Here is a 16,102-nt window from a genome sequence, read left to right as displayed (position 1 = left end):
AGAAAGAAGAGGAGTCGACCTTTCTGCTGGGTACTTTCCTGAAATAACAACTACCGTGAAAGAAACCTTGCTCACTGAACGTTTATAGTTCCCCTTGCGCTTTCCCTGCAGCAAGGAAGAAACCGACAACGCTCCCCAAAAACCCAAAAGGGCAGTGATGTCCAGGAGATCTTCAAAAGGGGGTTGTGAAGGAAGAGCAAGGCACCTGGTAAATGGATGCCAAGTTCTCAGGACAAGTGCAGAGAAAAAACCTGCGGAAAATATTAAACATTGTCAGAACACTTCTTGTAGCTTCTGAGACAATATTGGATATGAAAAAGGATAACTCCCAATACATGGGGAACAGAAAAATCCTTGCATGCTCCACATTAGCATAAAAACATAACGTTCGAGTCACATCCACATTCACTCTTTATCAAATCAAATTGAATTACTGTGACCGTAAATGATATATCAAAAATATATGATACTGTATCTTTAAATGCAATGCTTTATTTAACGTATAATAAAAATCTCCAGACTTCAGCTAATCCTAGAAGAGTCCGTTTGCCACCGGATAGAACACCATAAGTAGTAGGATCCGGATTAGTAAAAACTCTAAAGTTCTTTGTGCTTGTGAAGCTTCTCTGCTGCATATCTTTAGTTAACGCAGCAAAGAAGACATCACATAGTAGAGCTGCTTGCTAAGCCTCTCTGCTGAATAACCCAGCGCAGAAGAGACTGCGCAGAAGAGACCAGACTGATCTGGTCTAGGCTACACCCCAGAACAAAGAAGCACACTGTGGCACCACTTTTAAAAATAATAAACTCTTGATTGAAGAATCAATAACTAACACCTCACTTTGTCTCTTCCTATCACTAACACAGGCAAAGAGAATGACTGGAGTGGGAGGGGAGGAGCTATATATACAGCTCTGCTGTGGTGCTCTTTGCCTCCTCCTGCTGACCAGGAGGCGTAATCCCACAAAGATGAAATCCGTGGACACATCGTATCTTGTAAAAGAAAACAAGTTTGTGGGCTGAAAGAAAGAAAATGTATGCTTACCTGATACATTTGTTTCTTTTTAGACACGATGAGTCCACGGATCATCATCCTTACTTATGGGATATACACCTCCTGGTCAGCAGGAGGAGGCAAAGAGCACCACAGCAGAGCTGTTAAATAGCTCCTCCCTTCCCTCCCACTCCAGTCATTCGACCGAAGTTAGGAAGAGAAAGGAAAAGCCAAGGTGCAGAGGTGTCTGAAGTTTATAATAAAAAAACAACCTGTCTAAAAGAACAGGGCGGGCCGTGGACTCATCGTGTCTAAAAAGAAACAAAATTTATCAGGTAAGCATAAATTTTCTTTTCTTTTTAAAGACACGATGAGTCCACAGATCATCATCCTTACTTATGGGATACAATAACCAAGCTAGAGTACAAGGATGATAAGGAACAGGGAACCTAAACGGAAGGCACCACTGCTTGAAGAACCTTTCTCCCAAAAGCAGCCTCAGCCGAGGCAAAAGTATCACATTTGTAAAATTTAGAAAAAGTGTGAAGAGAGGACCAAGTTGCAGCCTTGCAAATCTGTTCAACAGAAGCTTCATTTTTGAATGCCCATGAGGAAGCAACAGCCCTAGTGGAATGAGCCGTAAGCCTCTCAGGATGCTGCTGTCCAACAGTCTCATATGCAAAACGGATGATACTCTTCAGCCAAAAAGAAAGAGGTAGCCGTAGCTTTCTGACCCTTACGTTTTCCAGAGAAAATTACAAACAAAGAAGAAGACTGACGAAAGTCCTTAGTCGCTTGTAAGTAAAATTTTAAAGCACGGACTACGTCCAAAGGATTAGGACACAAGGAAGGAACAACAATCTCCTGATTAATGTTCCTGTCTGAAACAACCTTAGGAAGCAACCCTAGTTTAGTACGTAAAACTACCTCATCTGAATGGAAAATAAGGTAAGGCGAATTGTATTGTAACGCCAAGAGCTCAGACACTCTTCGAGCTGAAGAAATAGCAACAAGAAATAAAACTTTCTAAGATAAAAACTTAATATCTAAGGAATGCATAGGTTCAAACGGTGCCCCTTGAAGAACTTTAAGAACTAAATTCAGACTCCATGGAGGAATAACTGGTTTGAACACAGGCCTGATCCTAACCAAGGCCTGACAAAAAGGTTGAACATCTGGGACATCTGCCAGACGTTTGTGTAACAAAATAGATAAGGCAGAGATCTGACCCTTTAGGGAACTTGTCGATAAACCCTTCTCCAAACCTTTTTGGAGAAAAGACAAAATTCTGGGAATCCTAACTCTACTCCATGAGTAGACCTTGGATTCACACCAATAGAGATATTCACGCCATATCTTATGGTAAATCGTACAGGCTTACACGCCTGAATCAAGGTCTATGACCGAATCAGAAAAACCCCGCTTGGATAGGATTAAGCGTTCAATCTCCAAGCAGTCAGCTTCAAAGAAACTAGATTTGGGTGAAGAAAGGGCCCTTGAATGAGAAGATCCTTCCTCAATGGAAGTCTCCAAGGTGGCAGAGATGACATGTCTACCAGATCGGCATACCAAATCCTGCGAGGCCAAGCAGGGGCAATGAGGATCACTGATGCCTTCTCCTGTTTGATTCGAGCAATGACCCGAGGAAGAAGTGCAAACGGGGGAAATAGGTATGCTAGGCTGAAGGACCAAGGAACTGCCAGAGCATCTATCAGGTCCGCCTGGGGATCCCTGGACCTCAAACCGTATCTCGAGAGCTTGGCATTCTGACGAGATGCCATGAGATCTAACTCCGGCCGACCCCATTTGAGAATCAGGTTGGAGAATACTTCCAGATGGAGTTCCCACTCTCCCGGATGAAACGTCTGCCTGCTCAGAAAGTCCGCCTCCCAGTTGTCCACCCCTGGGATGTGGATCGCTGACAGATGGCAAGAATGGCCCTCCGCCCACCGGATTATCTTGGCTACCTTGGTCATCGCTAAGGAACTCCTCGTTCCTTTCTGATGATTGATGTAAGCCAGTGTCGTTATGTTGTCCAACTGGAATCTGATGAACTGGGCCGAAGCCAACTGAGGCCAGGCCAGAAGAGCATTGAAGATTGCTCTTAGTTCCAGGATGTTTATAGGAAGAACAGACTCTGCCTGAGTCCATACTCCCTGAGCCTTTAGGGAACCCCAGACAGTTCCCCATCCTAGAAGGCTGGCGTCTTGTCACAATCACCCATGACGGTCTGCGAAAGCAGGTTCCCTGGGATAGATGATCCAGAGACAACCACCATTGAAGAGAGTCCCTTGTCTCCTGTTCCAAGGTTATTCGAGGAGACAAATCTGCATAATCTCCATTCCACTGCCTGAGCATGTTTAACTGCAGAGGCGGAACCGAGCAAATGGGATGATGTCGATTGCCGCTACCATCAGTCCGATTACTTCCATGCACTGAGCCACTGACGGCCGAAGAGTGGACTGAAGGACTCGACAGGTATCTAGAATCTTTGATTTCCTGACCTCTGTCAAAAAAAATCCTCATAGATATAGAATTGATTAGAGTTCCCAAGAAAGTCACCCTTGTCTTCGGGATTAAGGAACTCTTTTCCAGATTTACCTTCCACCCGTGTGTTCTCAGGAAGGATAGCACAACGTCAGTATGAGATCTTGCTTGTTGACAAGATGGTGCCTGGATTAGAATATAGTCCAGATAAGACGCCACCGCAATGCCCCGCGATCTTAGAACCGCCAGCAGAGACCCCAGAACCTTTGTGAAAATTCTGAGTGCCGTGGCCAGCCCGAAAGGAAGAGCCACGAACTGAAAGTGTTTGTCCAGAAAGGCAAACCTTAGGAACTTGTGATGATCTCTGTGGATAGGAACATGTAGATATGCATCCTTTAAGTCCACTGTCGTCATAAATTGACCCTCCTGGATCAATGGAAGAATGGTATGAATAGTTTCCATTTTGAAAGATGGAACTCTGAGAAACTTGTTTAGACTCTTGAGGTCTAAAATAGATCTGAAAGTTCCCTCCTTCTTGGGAACTACAAACAGATTTGAATAAAAACCCTGCCCGTGTTCCTGTACAGGAACGGGAATAATTACTCCCAGGGAGGAGAGGTCTCTTACACAATGTAAGAATGCCTCTCTTTTTATCTGGTTTGCAGATAATCTTGAAAAAAGAAATCTTACTCTGGGAGGAAACTCCAGTTTGTATCCCTGAGACACTATTTCTATAGCCCAGGGATCCTGAACATCTCGCACCCAAGCCTGAACGAAGAAAGAAAGTCTGCCCCCTACCAGTTCCAGTCCCGGATCAGGGGCATGCCCTTCATGCTGTTTTGGATTCAGCAGCAGGCTTCTTGAAACTGTTTACCCTTGTTCCAAGGCTGGTTGGGTCTACAAGTAGGCTTAGATTGCGAATAGTTTCCTTCCTGTTTAGAGGAGGAAGAGAAAGAATTTTCCTTGAAATTGCGAAAGGAACGAAAATTACTTTGTCGTCCTTTTTGCTTACTTCCCTTATCCTGAGGAAGGAGATGACCCTTACCTCCTGTGATATCAGAGATAATTTCCTTCAGGACAGGTCCAAACAAGGTCTTTCCCTTGTAAGGAATTGCTAGAAGCTTAGACTTGTATGACACGTCCGCAGACCAAGGTTTTAACCATAAGGCTCTGCGGGCTAGGATAGAGAATCCTGAACTCTTAGCTGCCAATTTAGTAATTTGCAGAGAAGAATCCGTAATAAAAGCATTGGCTAACTTCAGAGCTTTAATCCTATCTTGAATCTCCTCTAAAGAAGTCTCAGTCTTAAGAGACTCGGACAGAGCATCAAACCAATAAGCTGCCGTACTAGTGACAGTAGCAATGCACGCAGCCGGCTGCAATAGCAGACCCTGGTGAACATAAATCTTTTCAAATAGACCCTCCAACTTCTTGTCCATGGGATCTTTAAAAAGGCACAACTATCCTCAATAGGAAAAGAAGTTTGCTTGGCTAAAGTGGAGATAGACCCTTCCACCTTAGGAACCGATTGCTAAGCTTCCTTGACAGCGTCAGCTATAGGAAACATCTTTTTGAAAATAGGAGACGGAGAGAAGGGAATGCCTGGTCTCTCCCATTCCTTAGAAACAATCTCCAAAGCTCGCTTAGGAACTGGAAAAAACATCCGAGTAAGTAGGAACTTCGAAATATCTGTCCAATTTACTTGCCTTCGCAGGAGGAATCACAGTTGTCTAAGGTAACCAACACCTCCCCGAGTAACAGGCGGAGGTGTTCTAGTTTAAATCTGAGACAAACTCTGAATCGGCTAAAGGCAATGAACTCTCTGAGTCTGAAATCTCGCCTTCTGATAGAACCTCTATACCCTCCATCTCAGTTCCCTGGGAGGGTACCTCTGAGACTGCCACCATGGCATCAGAAACCTCACTGATAACATGGTTGTCTTTCCTCTTACGCTTGCCTTGTAGCATAGGAAAAGCAGACAACGCATCAGAAATTGTGGAAGACATAAACGCAGCTATGTCTTTTAAAGTAACTCCAGCAGGTGCTAGAGCAGAAGTACAGGGCACTGCTTGTGCGGGCGTTAAAGTTTGAGACGCTTGGGGAGAAAGCTGCGGCATACTCTGAACCTCGTCATTAGACTCCTGAGAAGCATCTGCTTTAGAAAAAATTTGCTCATGAAAAATCTTCTCTCTATAACTTAAAGCCCTCTCAATACATGGGGACAAAAAGGAATTGGTGGTTCCACATTGGCATCCAAACACATGGAGCAAGTAACATCTTGCACGGCTCCTATGTCCATACTGAAGCACAGAAAAAAAAATAAAAACATTTTATAAATAAACTGCTACTGGCCCTTTAAATTCTTTTAAAAAGCAAACGTTTTTTACTGTAAGAAAAACAACTGACTCTAAAGAAAATAAATTTATACAGATAACTTTATTTGTAATGATAAAAAAGTGATACTGTGACTTTAAATGTTAAAAGCAAACTATTTTCCTTAAAAAAAAAAAAAAAAAAAAGAAAGAAAAAAAACGTATACTGAAATAAGCAACCTAAACACTTCCTACACCTCTACGCCTCAGCAGCTCTGCTGAAGCACCTAGCTGCCAACTGATTCTCCAGCTAAGTCCAGCACTGCAGGAGAGGATTGCTTCCACACTGTTACAAACCGCTTGCTCTACTGACATGCGGTTCCAATGCAACTCTGAAGTAATCATTGTCCCGATGAAAAGGGAATAAAATGGAGCCCCACAGCAAATCCAGAACAGCCCCGTGCACTAGCCAAACCCCCCACTGCGCAGCGTAATTAGAAAGCGTGCAAAAGGTAGCCCCGCCCACCGTGGGCGTTAGTAACACACTCAAACAGACCGGCTTTCATTTTAGCAAAAATAAACCGATAGGGAAAAAGGCTTAATCCCCAGCCCCAGTACATAAACTGTCATTAAACATTGAACCCTCTATACACAGAGAGTATGAGTCCCATAATAAAGAGCCCCATATTGAGCCTCGAATGAAATAACAAAGTGCTCACTTTCCTCTGAGTCTTTTTCCTGTTATTCTCAGAATAAAAAAAGTCACCACTTACCTTAACCCTTTAAGAACACAGCTTTCAGTTTGCTCAATTGTTTTATGACGGAAAAATTCCGTCATATGTCCTTAAGAGGTTAATCTGCCCGACAGCAGGACAGTCAAGCAGGTTTAAGAGGTCCTCTCCCTCCCATAGCCCTGTGGAAGATGATGAAGCCTGAGTTAACAATTGCTTAGACTATTAGGATTAGGGCAGCATAACTATATGGGAGGCGCAGTGAGAATTATGTCCCACAAGTTCCCATTGCTCTAAAGCCACCAAAAGCTCTACTGAAGAGACTGATCTGGACTACGGCTACACCCTAGAACAAAGAAGCACAATCTTGCACTACTTTAGAAATAAAAAACTCTTGATTGAAGAATCTAATCTAACACCTCACTTTACCTCTTCCTATCACTAACGTAGGCAAAGAGAATGACTGGGGTGGGAGGGAAGGGAGGAGCTATTTAACAGCTCTGCTGTGGTGCTCTTTTCCTCCTCCTGCTGACCAGGAGGTGTATATCCCATAAGTAAGGATGATGATCCGTGGACTCATCGTGTCTTTAAAAATAAATTAGTAACTTGAATCCATCTAGTAAGTGGCATACGTTGTAGGTTTTTAATTATTTTAAATTTACAGCATCACACCAGCAAAACAGTTTCTGATTGGTTGAGGTTTCTTGTGCATCTTGGTCTGGACCCAATATATTCAAATCTTAGAAAACTTACTGTAAACACAGCCCAGGATAGAGCAGAATGACCCCCACCATGTAAAAGCAGTAAGACCGGTCCCTCGGACCCACTCCTGTAAATGCGAAAACTGTATGGACAGTTAAGGATCAAAAAAATCATCTGAAGGTCATCAAAATCATACATGATGATTATATTTCTTTATTTTGCGGTGTGTTCCCAATTAAAAAAAAATTTTTTAAAAAATTATATAACTTCCATGGAGGTTAGAGGCAAATTTCTTAAAGGGACATCAAACCCAAACATTTTCTTTCATGATTTAGATAGGGCATACAACTACAATAAACTTTCCAATTCAATTTGATTATCAATTTTGCTTCATTCTCTTTGTATCCTTTATTGAAAGAGCAGTAATGAACTACTGGGAGCTAGCTGAACAGCTACCTAGGTATGCTTTTCAACAAAGGATACCAAGAGATTAAGCAAATTAGATAATAAAAGTAAATGGGAAAGTTGTTTAAAATTGTATGCTGTATCTGAATCATGAAAGAAATGTTTGGGGTTTCATGTCCCTTTAAAATTACTCTCTCTGTCTTTTCTACTGATAAACACTGAACGGAAAGCAAATGAGATGTGAGATATGAAACTTCAGCTTTTGCAAAAGACCATTAGATTTGCCTAGAACTTTAAGAATCTCCAGTAAGACAAATGTCAGATTCCTTAGCTGTCCTCTGGTGCTAATTAACTGCGATTTATTTAAGCGAATCAGAATTATAGGATAACTATAATGAAGTTGTTTCACTTGTTACTGAATTTTGAAGATAGAATCCATGCTAAAAGGGAGTGTTAACGGTTCAAATTCTTGCAAATTATTATACATAGTTGTTTTCCTTTTTTTTTTTTTTTTACCAAGTCTAAAAGGTAGCTTTTGCACCCCAATGGGTACGTGTTTCCCTCTCTCCACAATAGCCCCTTGATCTTGGCATTTTTGACAACCAGCCATTATACGGTTTATTCTACACACAGCTAGCAGAGAACACTACAGCTATTCTGTTGTAGGCTCTATGGCAATTCAATGATGGGAGGCACATGTGCTGTAATACTACTCAACCCATGCTAATTGTAAAAGACACCTTTACACATTGATATTTTTTACTCAACAGAATAACATAATTTATGTAAGAACTTACCTGATAAATTAATTTCTTTCATATTAGCAAGAGTCCATGAGCTAGTGACGTATGGGATATACATTCCTACCAGGAGGGGCAAAGTTTCCCAAACCTCAAAATGCCTATAAATACACCCCTCACCACACCCACAATTCAGTTTAACGAATAGCCAAGAAGTGGGGTGATAAAAAAGTGCGAAAGCATATAAAATAAGGAATTGGAATAATTGTGCTTTATACAAAAATCATAACCAACACAAAAAAAGGGCGGGCCTCATGGACTCTTGCTAATATGAAAGAAATGAATTTATCAGGTAAGTTCTTACATAAATTATGTTTTCTTTCATGTAATTAGCAAGAGTCCATGAGCTAGTGACGTATGGGATAATGACTACCCAAGATGTGGATCTTTCCACACAAGAGTCACTAGAGAGGGAGGGATAAAATAAAGACAGCCAATTCCTGCTGAAAATAATCCACACCCAAAATAAAGTTTAATGAAAAACATAAGCAGAAGATTCAAACTGAAACCGCTGCCTGAAGTACTTTTCTACCAAAAACTGCTTCAGAAGAAGAAAATACATCAAAATGGTAGAATTTAGTAAAAGTATGCAAAGAGGACCAAGTTGCTGCTTTGCAAATCTGATCAATCGAAGCTTCATTCCTAAACGCCCAGGAAGTAGAAACTGACCTAGTAGAATGAGCAGTGATCCTCTGAGGCGGAGTTTTACCCGACTCAACATAGGCAAGATGAATTAAAGATTTCAACCAAGATGCCAAAGAAATGGCAGAAGCTTTCTGGCCTTTTCTAGAACCGGAAAAGATAACAAATAAACTAGAAGTCTTTCGGAAAGACTTAGTAGCTTCAACATAATATTTCAAAGCTCTAACAACATCCAAAGAATGCAACGATTTCTCCTTAGAATTCTTAGGATTAGGACATAATGAAGGAACCACAATTTCTCTACTAATGTTGTTGGAATTCACAACTTTAGGTAAAAATTCAAAAGAAGTTCGCAACACCGCCTTATCCTGATGAAAAATCAGAAAAGGAGACTCACAAGAAAGAGCAGATAATTCAGAAACTCTTCTGGTAGAAGAGAGATTGCCAAAAGGAACAAAACTTTCCAAGAAAGTAATTTAATGTCCAATGAATGCATAGGTTCAAACGGAGGAGCTTGAAGAGCCCCCAGAACCAAATTCAAACTCCAAGGAGGAGAAATTGACTTAATGACAGGTTTTATACGAACCAAAGCTTGAACAAAACAATGAATATCAGGAAGAATAGCAATCTTTCTGTGAAAAAGAACAGAAAGAGCAGAGATTTGACCTTTCAAGGAACTTGTGGACAAACCCTTATCTAAACCATCCTGAAGAAACTGTAAAATTCTCGGTATTCTAAAAGAATGCCAAGAAAAATGATGAGAAAGACACCAAGAAATATAGGTCTTCCAGACTCTATAATATATCTCTCTAGATACAGATTTACGCGCCTGTAACATAGTATTAATCACAGAGTCAGAGAAACCTCTTTGACCAAGAATCAAGCGTTCAATCTCCATACCTTTAAATTTAAGGATTTGAGATCCTGATGGAAAAAAGGACCTTGCGACAGAAGGTCTGGTCTTAACGGAAGAGTCCACGGTTGGCAAGAGGCCATCCGGACAAGATCCGCATACCAAAACCTGTGAGGCCATGCCGGAGCTACCAGCAGAACAAACGAGCATTCCTTCAGAATCTTGGAGATTACTCTTGGAAGAAGAACTAGAGGCGGAAAGATATAGGCAGGATGATACTTCCAAGGAAGTGATAATGCATCCACTGCCTCCGCCTGAGGATCCCGGGATCTGGACAGATACCTGGGAAGTTTCTTGTTTAGATGAGACGCCATCAGATCTATTTCTGGAAGTTCCCACATTTGAACAATCTGAAGAAATACCTCTGGGTGAAGAGACCATTCGCCCGGATGCAACGTTTGGCGACTGAGATAATCCGCTTCCCAATTGTCTATACCTGGGATATGAACCGCAGAGATTAGACAGGAGCTGGATTCCGCCCAAACCAGAATTTGAGATACTTCTTTCATAGCCAGAGGACTGTGAGTCCCTCCTTGATGATTGATGTATGCCACAGTTGTGACATTGTCTGTCTGAAAACAAATGAACGATTCTCTCTTCAGAAGAGGCCAAAACTGAAGAGCTCTGAAAATTGCACGGAGTTCCAAAATATTGATCGGTAATCTCACCTCCTGAGATTCCCAAACTCCTTGTGCTATCAGAGATCCCCACACTGCTCCCCAACCTATGAGACTTGCATCTGTTGAAATTACAGTCCAGGTCGGAAGCACAAAAGAAGCCCCCTGAATTAAACGATGGTGATCTGTCCACCACGTTAGAGAGTGTCGTACAATCGGTTTTAAAGATATTAATTGAGATATCTTTGTGTAATCCTTGCACCATTGATTCAGCATACAGAGCTGAAGAGGTCGCATGTGAAAACGAGCAAAGGGGATCGCGTCCGATGCAGCAGTCATAAGACCTAGAATTTCCATGCATAAGGCTACCGAAGGGAATGATTGTGACTGAAGATTTCGACAAGCTGAAATCAATTTTAGACGTCTCTTGTCTGTCAAAGACAGAGTCATGGACACTGAATCTATCTGGAAACCCAGAAAGGTTACCCTTGTCTGAGGAATCAATGAACTTTTTGGTAAATTGATCCTCCAACCATGATTTTGAAGAAACACCACAAGTCGATTCGTATGAGATTCTGCTAAATGTAAAGACTGAGCAAGTACCAAGATATCGTCCAAATAAGGAAATACCACAATACCCTGTTCTCTGATTACAGACAGAAGGGCACCGAGAACCTTTGTAAAAATTCTTGGAGCTGTAGCTAGGCCAAACGGCAGAGCCACAAACTGGTAATGCTTGTCCAGAAAAGAGAATCTCAGGAACTGATAATGATCTGGATGAATCGGAATATGCAGATATGCATCCTGTAAATCTATTGTGGACATATAATGCCCTTGCTGAACAAAGGCAAGATAGTCCTTACAGTTACCATTTTGAACGTTGGTATCCTTACATAACGATTCAATATTTTTAGATCCAGAACTGGTCTGAAGGAATTCTCCTTCTTTGGTACAATGAAGAGATTTGAATAAAACCCCATCCCCTGTTCCGAAACTGGAACTGGCATAATTACTCCAGCCAACTCTAGATCTGAAACACAATTCAGAAATGCTTGAGCTTTCACTGGATTTACTGGGACACGGGAAAGAAAAAATCTCTTTGCAGGAGGTCTCATCTTGAAACCAATTCTGTACCCTTCTGAAACAATGTTCTGAATCCAAAGATTGTGAACAGAATTGATCCAAATTTCCTTGAAAAAACGTAACCTGCCGACCTACCAGCTGAGCTGGAATGAGGGCCGCACCTTCATGTGGACTTAGAAGCAGGCTTTGCCTTTCTAGCTGGCTTGGATTTATTCCAGACTGGAGATGGTCTCCAAACTGAAACTGCTCCTGAGGATGAAGGATCAGGCTTTTGTTCGTTGTTGAAACGAAAGGAACGAAAACGATTATTAGCCCTGGTTTTACCTTTAGATTTTTTATCCTGTGGTAAAAAAGTTCCTTTCCCACCAGTAACAGTTGAAATAATGGAATCCAACTGAGAACCAAATAATTTGTTACCCTGGAAAGAAATGGAAAGTAAAGTTGATTTAGAAGCCATATCAGCATTCCAAGTTTTAAGCCATAAAGCTCTTCTAGCTAAAATAGCTAGAGACATAAACCTGACATCAACTCTGATAATATCAAAAATGGCATCACAGATAAAATTATTAGCATGTTGAAGAAGAATAATAATATCATGAGAATCACGATGTGTTACTTGTTGCGCTAAAGTTTCCAACCAAAAAGTTGAAGCTGCAGCAATATCAGCCAAAGATATAGCAGGTCTAAGAAGATTACCTGAACACAGATAAGCTTTTCTTAGAAAGGACTCAATTTTCCTATCTAGAGGATCCTAAAACGAAGTACCATCTGACGTAGGAATAGTAGTACGTTTAGCAAGGGTAGAAATAGCCCCATCAACTTTAGGGATCTTGTCCCAAAATACTAATCTGTCAGACGGCACAGGATATAATTGCTTAAAACGTTTAGAAGGAGTAAATGAATTACCCAAATTATCCCATTCTTTGGAAATTACTGCAGAAATAGCATCAGGGACAGGAAAAACTTCTGGAATAACTACAGGAGATTTAAAAACCTTATTTAAACGTTTAGATTTAGTATCAAGAGGACCAGAATCCTCTATTTCTAAAGCAATTAGGACTTCTTTAAGTAAAGAACGAATAAATTCCATTTTAAATAAATATGAAGATTTATCAGCATCAACCTCTGAGACAGAATCCTCTGAACCAGAGGAATCATCAGAATCAGAATGATGATGTTCAGTTAAAAATTCATCTGTAGGGAGAGAAGTTTTAAAAGATTTTTTACGTTTACTAGAAGGAGAAATAACAGACATAGCCTTCTTTATGGATTCAGAAACAAAATCTCTTATATTATCAGGAACATTCTGCACCTTAGATGTTGAAGGAACTGCAACAGGCAATGGTACTTTACTAAAGGAAATATTATCTGCTTTAACAAGTTTGTCATGACAATCAATACAAACAACAGCTGGAGGAATAGCTACCAAAAGTTTACAGCAGATACACTTAGCTTTGGTAGATTCAGCACTTGACAGCGATTTTCCTGTAGTATCTTCTGACTCAGATGCAACGTGAGACATCTTGCAATATGTAAGAGAAAAAACAACATATATATAAAGCAAAATTGATCAAATTCCTTAAATGACAGTTTCAGGAATGGGGAAAAATGCCAAAGAACAAGCTTCTAGCAACCAGAAGCAATAAAAAATGAGACTTAAATAATGTGGAGACAAAAGTGACGCCCATATTTTTTCGCGCCAAATAAGACGCCCACATTATTTGGCGCCTAAATGCTTTTTGGCGCCAAAATGACGCCACATCCGGAACGCCGACATTTTTGGCGCAAAATAACGTCAAAAAATGACGCAACTTCCGGCGACACGTATGACGCCGGAAACGGAAATAGAATTTTTGCGCCAAAAAAAGTCCGCGCCAAGAATGACGCAATAAAATGAAGCATTTTCAGCCCCCGCGAGCCTAACAGCCCACAGGGAAAAAGTCAAATTTTAAGGTAAGAAAAATGTTAAATTAAAATGCATTATCCCAAATATGAAAATGACTGTCTGAAAATAAGGAAAGTTGAACATTCTGAGTCAAGGCAAATAAATGTTTGAATACATATATTTAGAACTTTATAAACAAAGTGCTCAACCATAGCTAGGAGTGTCACAGAAAATAAGACTTACTTACCCCAGGACACTCATCTACATATAGCAGATAGCCAAACCAGTACTGAAACGAGAATCAGCAGAGGTAATGGTATATATAAGAGTATATCGTCGATCTGAAAAGGGAGGTAAGAGATGAATCTCTACGACCGATAACAGAGAACCTATGAAATAGACCCCTTAGAAGGAGATCACTGCATTCAAATAGGCAATACTCTCCTCACATCCCTCTGACATTCACTGCACGCTGAGAGGAAAACCGGGCTCCAACTTGCTGCGGAGCGCATATCAACGTAGAATCTAGCACAAACTTACTTCACCACCTCCATCGGAGGCAAAGTTTGTAAAACTGAATTTTGGGTGTGGTGAGGGGTGTATTTATAGGCATTTTGAGGTTTGGGAAACTTTGCCCCTCCTGGTAGGAATGTATATCCCATACGTCACTAGCTCATGGACTCCTGCTAATTACATGAAAGAAATGAGACTTAAATAATGTGGAGACAAAAGCGACGCCCATATTTTTTTGCGCCAAAAAAGTCCGCGCCAAGAATGACGCAATAAAATTAAGCATTTTCAGCCCCCGCGAGCCTAACAGCCCACAGGGAAAAAAAGAGTCAAATTTTTAAGGTAAGAAAAAAATGTTTGATTCAAATGCATTATCCCAAATATGAAACTGACTGTCTGAAAATAAGGAATGTTGAACATTCTGAGTCAAGGCAAATAAATGTTTGAATACATATATTTAGAACTTTATAAACAAAGTGCCCAACCATAGCTTAGAGTGTCACAGAAAAACATAATTTATGCTTACCTGATAAATTCCTTTCTTCTGTTGTGTGATCAGTCCACGGGTCATCATTACTTCTGGGATATAACTCCTCCCCAACAGGAAATGCAAGAGGATTCACCCAGCAGAGCTGCATATAGCTCCTCCCCTCTACGTCAGTCCCAGTCATTCGACCAAGAATCAACGAGAAAGGAGTAACCAAGGGTGAAGTGGTGACTGGAGTATAATTTAAAAAATATTTACCTGCCTTAAAAACAGGGCGGGCCGTGGACTGATCACACAACAGAAGAAAGGAATTTATCAGGTAAGCATAAATTATGTTTTCTTCTGTTATGTGTGATCAGTCCACGGGTCATCATTACTTCTGGGATACCAATACCAAAGCAAAAGTACACGGATGACGGGAGGGATAGGCAGGCTCATTATACAGAAGGAACCACTGCCTGAAGAACCTTTCTCCCAAAAATAGCCTCCGAAGAAGCAAAAGTGTCAAATTTGTAAAATTTGGAAAAAGTATGAAGCGAAGACCAAGTTGCAGCCTTGCAAATCTGTTCAACAGAGGCCTCATTCTTAAAGGCCCAAGTGGAAGCCACAGCTCTAGTGGAGTGAGCTGTAATTCTTTCAGGAGGCTGCTGTCCAGCAGTCTCATAGGCTAAACGTATTATGCTACGAAGCCAAAAAGAGAGAGAGGTAGCAGAAGCTTTTTGACCTCTCCTCTGTCCAGAATAAACGACAAACAGGGAAGAAGTTTGGCGAAAATCTTTAGTTGCCTGCAAGTAGAACTTGAGGGCACGAACCACATCTAGATTGTGTAGAAGACGTTCCTTCTTTGAAGAAGGATTTGGACACAAGGATGGAACAACAATCTCTTGATTGATATTCCTGTTAGTGACTACCTTAGGTAAGAACCCAGGTTTAGTACGCAGAACCACCTTGTCTGAGTGAAAAATCAGATAAGGAGAATCACAATGTAAGGCTGATAACTCAGAGACTCTTCGAGCCGAGGAAATAGCCATTAAAAACAGAACTTTCCAAGATAACAATTTTATATCAATGGAATGAAGGGGTTCAAACGGAACACCCTGTAAAACGTTAAGAACTAAGTTTAAACTCCATGGCGGAGCAACAGCTTTAAACACAGGCTTAATCCTAGCTAAAGCCTGACAAAAAGCCTGGACGTCTGGATTTTCTGACAGACGCCTGTGTAACAAGATGGACAGAGCTGAAATCTGTCCCTTTAATGAACTAGCTGATAAACCCTTTTCTAACCCTTCTTGTAGAAAAGACAATATCCTAGGGATCCTAACCTTACTCCAGGAGTAACGTTTGGATTCGCACCAGTATAGGTATTTACGCCATATTTTATGGTAAATCTTTCTGGTAACAGGCTTCCTAGCCTGTATCAGGGTATCAATAACTGACTCAGAAAAACCACGTTTTGATAAAGTCAAGCGTTCAATTTCCAAGCAGTCAGCTTCAGAGAAGTTAGATTTTGATGTTTGAATGGACCCTGTATCAG

The 16,102-nt window shown here is 41.0% G+C and overlaps 1 protein-coding gene across 4 annotated transcripts in view; it reads right to left on the bottom strand.

Moving 5' to 3' along the window:
- PPME1 (protein phosphatase methylesterase 1) overlaps positions 1-16,102 on the bottom strand; it is a 188,222-nt gene that overhangs the window by 150,725 nt on the left and 21,395 nt on the right. For all 4 annotated transcript variants that reach the window (XM_053708738.1, XM_053708740.1, XM_053708739.1 and 1 more), the window contains exon 4: positions 7,278-7,370. In XM_053708738.1, coding sequence (XP_053564713.1) covers positions 7,278-7,370 — 93 coding nt within the window. The remainder of the gene's footprint in view (positions 1-7,277; positions 7,371-16,102) is intronic.

This window comes from Bombina bombina, chromosome 3, assembly GCF_027579735.1.
Source record: "Bombina bombina isolate aBomBom1 chromosome 3, aBomBom1.pri, whole genome shotgun sequence".
Lineage (NCBI taxonomy): Eukaryota > Metazoa > Chordata > Amphibia > Anura > Bombinatoridae > Bombina > Bombina bombina.
Note: the sequence above shows the minus strand (reverse complement) of the source record. Positions and strands in the feature narration are given on the sequence as shown.